The 9158-nt window shown below is 35.3% G+C and overlaps 1 protein-coding gene across 1 annotated transcript; it reads left to right on the plus strand.

Annotated features, from left to right (window-relative positions):
- Nucleotides 1-3636: 3636 nt before the first annotated feature.
- On the plus strand, nt 3637-7451 carry LOC143617621 (U-box domain-containing protein 43-like). The gene is made up of 4 exons (XM_077090124.1): nt 3637-5023; nt 5099-5402; nt 5514-6001; nt 6379-7451. The coding sequence occupies exons 1-4, from the start codon at nt 3794-3796 to the stop codon at nt 7381-7383; spliced, it is 3027 nt and encodes a 1008-aa protein (XP_076946239.1). The 5' UTR covers nt 3637-3793; the 3' UTR covers nt 7384-7451.
- Nucleotides 7452-9158: the final 1707 nt, after the last annotated feature.

Consider the following 9158-nt stretch of genomic DNA (forward strand, 5'->3'; position numbering starts at 1 on the left):
TCAACCTGAACGTGACACGTTTAATTAAACTGGTCAACTCGAACCCGACATGAAACCCAAAGACATATAAATACTGAAAAAAGCAACAAATCAATACATGAATCAATTTATAATGAGAAATTCACAAAATTAATCTCACATAATTTCTTTCAATCCAAGCTTTTTAACGTTACACATAAGAAGGTCGATTTGATATCATTCATCGTTTTAGCCATCATAAAAGGAACATTATTAAAAATAACATGATTTTTGTATTCCCAAATCGTCTAGCATGTTTGAACTGCTATACATTTCTCCTTGTCTTTATATGCTACCTTGGATAATCGAGTATCTATTCCATCAATCCGAAGCGTTGGTAATGTAACCCAATCATGTATGATTGACAAAACCCATTTGATAACGCTAGTGAAAATCTAAGAACAATACTCATTCACAATTGATACATCAACCACACCCATTTAGCCATCACACACACACACACACACACACACACACACATATATATATATATATATATATATATTACAAATGATAAACTATTCAGAAAGGGGTGCGCGGCGCAGCTTGTTGCCCGCCTACCTGCTATGTTGATGTAATATCTATGTTTCTATATAATGAAAAAAATCACAAATTTCATTTTGTATCTATATGTTTATCTAGTGTGTATGTGTATATAATTTTAATTTTAGTTGGCCTCTATACTACGGGTGTGTTTGGTAAAGAGCTTTTAAAAGATTTTAAGATTAAATCCATACCCAATAATAACAAGAAATATACATCTTTAACTAATTTAATATTATGCTAGTTTTTTTACAATAACTTCCGTACGTTAACTTTTAAAAATTAACTAAATACGCACGTGTTTAAAATTTATTTTCTCAACATTTTATTATAAAAATTATGTGGAAAACAAAGTTACATTATAAACATGTCCTTTTTAGGTATCACAAGCTATATCATTTTGGTATCGTACTGATAACGTGACAAATATAACTAATACATATCAAACGTATTGATACCAATATCAGTATTAATAATCAAACCAATATTTGTTTGTGTAATTTTCAGTCAACTATTCTTTAATTAAACCAACACTAGCATCATTGTGTGTCTCCTTAAGTTATTTTTTTAAATGATCATTTGGATTACTGACGAACTACTAACCCATCTAATTGTTTTCATTTCATTCTCAGAAAGAAATCCATTATATACGAGAAAACCAATGACCCAATTTAAAATCCTCTATTTTTTTTGTCACAAGTGATTATTGAATCCAAAACTCCCACTTTCTAAATTCAAGTCTTTGGTTATCTCATCTCAACCAACGGAGTTAGGTTGTTATGTTTTTACTTAGGGGGTGTTTGAGATTCCTTATGAAAACTCTTTATAACTTGTCAATAAGTTAATAAGTTGTAAAAGTGTAACTTATTAACTTTTCACTCACATATCAAAAGCAATCCCAAACATTTTATTACTTTTTAAACTGTTAATAAGTTATAAGTCGGTATAAATAAGCAATCCCAAACACCCCCTACTGTTATGTGGTTATTATTACTAGGTATATTGGTTATTATTAATCATAACTATCCTCTTTTGGTCATTGTCGGTCCTAACCAATGAATTGGTTGTTGATGATCCCAACTTTTAACGTATTTGTTTCCAACGGTCAGCGACTAAGGGAATCCTAACACCGTTAGTTGCAGATCGCCGGAAAACGTTCTTTGGTTGGAAAAGTCACATTTTTTGCCGGACACTTAACCTGAACACCGTCACCACCACCAATTGACTCGCTCACCAACAACCAACTACCACAACTTGAGCACCCCAACCTATTCCGACGTTGGTTCTAAGGTTCCGGCGACCTCGATAATTGAGGCTTTTACTAGAAAAAGATTCCTAAATGTCCGATCCAAGGTTAGAAAGATGTTTGGGACGGAAATGTTGACTTTTTTGGAAAAAAATGTGAGTTTTCAGCCCAAAAACGTTTTTCCTGCGATCTGCAAATAACGACGTTAAGATTCTGTTAATCGTGGACTCTTGGGGACAAATACGTTAAAAGATGAGACCGTCAGCAACTAATTCGTTAGTTGGACCCAACAACGACCTTGAGATTAATAAAACATATACGCCTTATTATTATTATTATTTGAATTTTACGTAGAATATATTAGTGTTTTAAAAACCGGTTCAAACTGGTCGGTTGAACCGGATTTCGCACATCAGCCCGGGTATTTTGAGTCTGGTCTCTATGGCCGTTTTGCTAGAACATCGTACCAACGATTTTTGTCTAAAATACCGGTTTTTACTGGCAAACCGGTTTTATGTCCGAGACATTGTTGATATTTGCGGCCCATATTTTTTCAAAATTCCTTTTAACCCAACAATTAACATTTAAACGTGTAAACTTTAGGACTATTTTTCAAAAAATTGAGTGCTTTTGCATTATTTTTTTAATATTGATTAACTTTTGGATTATTTTATGTTATGGAATCATTTTCTTTTGGGTTGTTTTTAGATTAAAATTGCATTTATAGGAAACTATAAGGTAAACTATTTAACCGGTTGAATCTTCTGGTATAACCCGGTTCAACCGATTGTACTGTTTTTTAGCCAAATTCGATACAAGTAAAATATCGGTTTAAAAACATTGGAATATATTGAATGAAATAATTAATTTCTTTACTCCTTTGGCCGTTTGTTGACCGGGCAAATATTATGCAATTTAACTTATATTCAGGTCAATACCCTCCTCCAAACTCTCTCTCTCTCTCTCTCTCTCTCTCTCTCTCTCTCATAAATTCATTCCCCAAATTCAAACACGAATTTGATAGCGTCAACTGCTGATCGTCGTTGCATTTCGCCATAATTACTTACTACTTCTTATCAGGTAACCTTATTATTATTGTTTTTATCATTCTGCAGTTGACTTCTTAGTCTTCTGTGACTCTATCTCACTTTTGATTGCTGTTTTGAGGTTTATAATATGAAAAAAACGAATAGAATAGTTTCATGTTTGATTTTAACTGATCTGTGGTTAATAATTAAGCTCCATTATGATTTCTGCTTTGTAGGAATGAATCAATCACTGTTTATGATCATTTAGACTTCAATTATGCCTAATTACTGTTTAATTAGGTTAATCAGGTTTTGCTTTATGATTACTGAATATTGATTAGAATTTAGGTTTCATGTCTGCAAATATTAGCAATGAAAACACAATAACTGATTATGCGTAGTTTGGTTATTCACCTCAATCATATTAACCAATCGGTTTTCGTTTTCGATTAATCAGCTCGGTTATTTTTGACGGCTTGGTTAATAACCAGAATCAAGCTTGGGCCAATTTTTTTGCTTAGAAATACATGTAATGGATGCATAAATACATGAAATGGAAGTATAGATACATGAAATGATGGTATAAAAAGCAATAAAACATGAAATACATGAAATGGAGGTATAAAAGCTAGATTATACGAAGATTTGAATGGTTAGGTTCGGTTTGGTTTCGTCGGTTTCGGTTATTACTCACCTCTGAATATGCAATGACTTCATAAACTACAATAATCTAGGTTATATCTGCTAGAAGTTAAGACTTATAATTGGACAAGAAACAAATTTTGACTAAAATTTTTCTTCTCAGGTCCTTGTTGTTATCCTGAAGGGATGGCCTCCTGAGAGTATGAGGACACCATGTCGAGTCAACCAGCAATAGTGAAGTATCTAGTGATGTTTATGATATCAGTTATTCGAATCGGTAGCATTTATTTGGAATAATTGTATTGCAAAATTTGCAATGGAATTAGTTACAAGCACTTCTTCAGTAGCGGCTTCGGAGTTTATCTCTCAAACTATAGAAATAATTACAGAACTAGCCTTTGAAGCTAAGCAAGTTTTTGTAGAGAAGGGCAGTTTTGCAGAGCTTACTTCATATGTGAATAGACTTGTTCCTCTTTTGAAAGAGTTGAACAGAAAAGATATTAGTGATGCTAAGAATAGTTTTGTTGAGATCCTGAATCAACAAGTCAAAATTGCTAAACAACTGATCACTGAATGCAGTCAAAAGAATAGAGTTTATCTGTTAATAAATTGTCGGTCGATTGCCAAACGAATAGGGGAGATTACAAGAGAAATTAGCAGGGCGTTAAGTTTACTCCCTTTTTCCCAATTGGGAATTTCTGCAAGTATGAAACAGGATCTTGGTCAACTGTGTGATGCTATGCAGTCTGTAGAGTTCAAAACAGCTGTTGCGGATGAAATGATTTTGGAGAAAATCGAGTCGGGAATTCAAGAAAGGAATGTGGATCGCACGTATGCCAACAACTTACTCATTTCCATTGCAGAAGCTCTTGGAATATCAACTGAAAGATCTTCATTAAAGAAAGAGTTTGAAGATTTTAAGAGCGAGATAGAGAATGCACAGTTGAGGAAAGATCAAGCTGAAGCAATTCAGATGGATCAAATAATTGCTTTACTTGAACGGGCCGATGCAACTTGTTCTCCTGAAGAAAAAGAAAGAAAGTATATGAATAAACGGACTTCATTGGGAGGTCAACCATTAGAACCGCTTCAATCATTTTACTGCCCGATTACCCGAGAAGTTATGGTGGATCCCGTTGAAACGGCTTCTGGTCACACATTTGAAAGAGCCGCTATTGAGAAATGGTTGGCTGATGGTAGTAGTTTGTGTCCTTTAACCATGATCCCGTTGGATAATAGAATATTACGGCCTAATAAAACATTAAGGCAGTCGATTGAGGAATGGAAAGATAGAAATACTATGATCACAATTGCTTCAATGAAACCAAAGCTTTCAAAGCCGTTAGCAGAATATGAGGAGGAAGTGATTTCTTGTTTGGAGGCGTTGCAAAAGTTATGCGATGAAAGAGGTGTGCACCGGGAATGGATAGTTTTGGAGAATTATATCCCTACCCTTGTGGAACTACTTGGTTCTAAAAACCGAGAGATAAGGAGTCGTACGCTTGTCCTACTTTGCATTTTGGCAAAGGACAGCGATGATGCAAAGGTACGTTTATACTTCATTTGCTCGTTTAGACATTTTTTGTGTATATATTCTTCTAATACTCAAAGCTTATTGTAGGTTAGGATTGCAAAAGTCAATGGTGTGATTGAATCTATAGTTCGGTCACTTGGGCGTAGAATTTCTGAACAAAAACAGGCAGTTGAATTATTATTGGAATTATCAGAAAGTGAAACTTTAAAAAAGTCTATTGGGATGGTTCAGGGATGCATACTACTTTTGGTGACCATGTCCAACAGTGATGACACTCAAGCTGCCACACGTGCACATGAGCTTTTGGACAAACTTTCATTTTCTGATCAAAATGTTATCCAGATGGCAAAAGCTAATTATTTCACACATCTGCTGCGCCGACTATCTTCAGGTTTCTTTCTGTAAATAATATGTTAATTTGATGTTAAATTTCTTATTGATTCTTAAATAATTAAAGGTCATGCATGTTAGATAAATGTATTTATAACTGTTTTGACTGCAGGGTCAGAGGAAGTGAAGATGTGCATGGTGACAACATTGGCAGAAATGGAATTAACAGATCACAACAAATCTTCTTTGTTTGAAAACGGTGCACTCGATTCACTTCTTCACTTGGTCTCACAAGGAAACACTAGATTGAAGGAAACAGCAGCTAAAGCTCTCAATAACCTCTCAAGCTTACCGAAAAACAGCATACAAATTATTAAAAGTGGCTCAGTCAACTTGTTGGTCAATCTTTTGTACAATCACACGTCATCTCAGTGTTTACAGGATGAGTTGGCAGCCATAATCATGAATCTTGCCAATGCAACCGTCTCAAAGAATCACAATGAACCACATGTTTCATTGTTTGAATCTGGTGAAGATATTGATAACCTGTTTACATTCATTGGCTGTACAAGACCATTTGTGCAAGAAAGTCTACTTGGTTCTTTTTATGCCATGTGTCATTCTCCTATAGCTGTTACAGTGAAAACAAAGTTGAGACAGGTAATATCTTTATTCCAATAGCAGTTACCTTTTTGTAGAGGTGCACAAACCGGTTTAAAACTCAAAACCAGTTTGGGTTGAAACCGGTTTGGTCAACAAAAGTCAAAACCCGATTTTTGATTGGTTTCGGTTTGGTTTTTGCCCGGTTTCGGTTCGGTTAACCGGTTTGGAACCGGTTTTGGTGGTATAAAACTACAAACCGGTTCCAATACGGTTCCAAACCGGTTTCTACAAAATCGGTTTCAAACCGGTTCGCTTTCGGTTTGATTTTTGGGTCGGTTCGGTTAACCGGTTTATTTGGCAACCTCTACCTTTTTGTGCAATTAGCCGTTGATTTATAATAGGATTTATAATTTTTGTGTTGCATGATCTTTCAGAATCCGGAAAGCATACAACTGTTGGTGCATTTGTGTGAAAACGAAATCCAAAAAGTGAGGGCGAATGCTGTGAAGTTATTCTGTTGTTTAACAGAAGATGATGACGACAAAGAGATTATAGACCGCATGGGGCTACAAGCAATCGAGACTTTAATAACAATTATTAAATCTCCGGTTGATGAAGAAGAGATTGCTTCTGCAATGGGTGTGATTTCAAACCTGACTCAATCATCTCAACTCACTGAGTCATTATTAACAGCAGGGGGACTTCCCGTTATTACCTCATGCCTTCGTGAAGGAATGCAAAACAGGGCCCACAAGAAACAGTTAATAGAGAATACAGTTGGATCAGTCTGTCATTTCACCATTCCCACGAACCAGATTTCACAGAAGAAAGTTGTGGAGACAGGTGTCATTCCCTTATTGGTCCAGTTGTTAGAGCTAGGAACAAGTTTGACCAAAAGAAAAGCATCCATCTCTCTCGGTCAACTTTCTAAAAGCTCATTCGGATTAACTCACCCAATCCCGAGACCCTTGGGGCGAATATTCAGGTGCTTCTCACCTCAGTCAGAATCTGCGTGCCCTGTTCATCAAGGAATCTGTACGGTTGATTCGTCTTTTTGTTTAGTGGAAGCTGATGCAGTCTCACCATTAGTGAGACTTTTGGGAGATTCTAATATGAATGTCTGTGACGCTGCTTTAGATGCATTGTTGACTTTAATCGAAGCTGAAAGACTGCCATACGGGTCTAAAGTTCTTGCTGAAGCTAACGCTATACACCCGATTATAAAATTACTGAACTGCCCCTCTTCAAGTTTGCAGGAAAAGGTATTAAGCTCATTGGAGAGAATGTTCCGTTTGTTGGATTTAAAGCAAAAATATGGAAATTTGGCTCAGATGGCATTAGTTGACCTGACTCAAAGGGGAAACAGCAGAACAAAATCTATGGCAGCCCGGATTCTTGGTCAGTTAAATGTGCTTCATGATCAATCGTCTTATTTCTAGGATTTCTTAAAATAGAAATTGGTATTTAATATGAGGTTTTCGTTATGGTTTGTATTATGATCAGTGGTAGATAGGTCAATTGTCTCCGATTTTTTTAGTTCAATTCTTTGTCAATGATTTTGTGCACAGCCTTTGTATTATATTGTATATGACAGACATGTTATAGTGTTACATTCTTCCACAGATTTTCAAGTTTAACATCATTTGTTTTCATCATACTTTTTAACATCCTCACCATGCTTGGACCGTTAGTTGTCGATAGTGACAAGCTACCTATATGCTAAGTAGTGATAGCAATGAAATAGTTTACGCTATTTCTTGTTTAGCAATAAATACATATATTTGTCAACCAGACCGTTAAGTAGGAAGCCACAAAATATGATAACTCTAAAGTGACATGGTTAGGTAAATCGAAGAAATTCACGAACTAGAAGAACCAAAGATTGGAGAATGGCTCTTGATGATTGCTAATCACGCACACTAACACACATGGTTAAGAGAAGATTATTATCAACGTGAATGATCTATAGGCCACATTACATCTTCTATTTAGTATCTAAACAATAAAATGTTGCTAATAACTATCTAACTTCTACCAACAACCCTGTTGACATACTAAGAATATTGACACGTATCAATCAGATTGTGGTCGATTTTAATAGTTTATGGGGTTGGCGATCTGGTGGCGATACAGTGGTAAATAGGAGAATACGCAGTTGTGGCGGTGGCGGATGATATGGTGGTGACGATAGACTACTAAACTAGCAAGCTATGGTGGTCACAAGTTGGTGGTGTAGATTTGATGGGGGCGGGGTTATTTGTAACAATAAAAATAAAGATATAATATTACTTATTAACAGTAAATAATAAGGGGGGGGGGGGTTCAAAATACCTTTATGCCCTCATGTGTTTGACATATATTCATTGAAAAACTTGAGAATTAAAAGCGAGACAAAAATCCATATTTTCTCTTTGAATAGCCAAATATTCTAAGAAAAATCAAACGTTGCCTCAAGCAAGTAGCAAGAGACTCAAACAAACAATAGACCAACGGTCAAAAAAAGTAAAAAAAAAATTGAGATATTTCAAATCACAAAAATTATAATTTTGTCTTTTAAAAAAATATATTTTTTTTCGAACAGCAAACGAATCCTTCAAATGGGCTATTGACTAAATTCATCATATCGGAATGCACTCGTCTTTCGATCTGAGAAACACCCTCAGGCCAACGCTTGTGAACACTCGCCCAAAGACACGACAGTGCGCTGAGAAAAAAACCCGTTCAGTTCAAGGATCAACTAGTGAAAGCCGCAAATTCGCCAAGTCTCTCATCATCATTTTGATGTCTTTGAGGATATGAATAGAACCTGAGTCATATAAAACACCATGTTTCTCTCGTTACAAAAATATTTATTATTTCTAAAAAGAAAATCAGCACAAAAAAGTGTGAAACTAAAAAACAAAATTCAATTTGTTAACCTTCTCTGTTGATATTTTTCTCTCGAGTCAAGTCAATACCCTCATAAATCCCCCAAAATGTCGTCAATTCAATTTTAAAAAAAGCGAAATTGATAACGTCAACTGCTGATCGCCACTGCATTTCACCGCAATTACATGCTTATTACTTATTATTATTATTATTATTATTATTATTATTATCAGGTCAGCTAGCTAATTTCACGATCCTTTTCATATAATTTAACACTGCAGTTGACTTCCAAGTCTTCTTTAGCTATCGATTGCTGTTTTCACTATTATAATCGCTAGTAATTAAC

Source organism: Bidens hawaiensis, unplaced genomic scaffold (genome assembly GCF_021521415.1).
Source record: "Bidens hawaiensis isolate Kalapana, Puna unplaced genomic scaffold, B.hawaiensis_p1.1 tig00056023_1, whole genome shotgun sequence".
In the NCBI taxonomy this organism is placed as follows: domain Eukaryota; kingdom Viridiplantae; phylum Streptophyta; class Magnoliopsida; order Asterales; family Asteraceae; genus Bidens; species Bidens hawaiensis.

What these genes read in the sequence shown, in the direction of transcription:
- LOC143617621 (XM_077090124.1), top strand. Translation starts at nt 3,794, where the DNA reads ATGGAATTAGTTACAAGCACTTCTTCAGTAGCGGCTTCGGAGTTTATC. An exon ending in GCTGCGCCGACTATCTTCAG is followed by an intron (nt 5,403 to 5,513) that starts GTTTCTTTCTGT and finishes TTTTGACTGCAG; the next exon opens with GGTCAGAGGAAGTGAAGATG. An exon ending in TGAAAACAAAGTTGAGACAG is followed by an intron (nt 6,002 to 6,378) that starts GTAATATCTTTA and finishes ATGATCTTTCAG; the next exon opens with AATCCGGAAAGCATACAACT.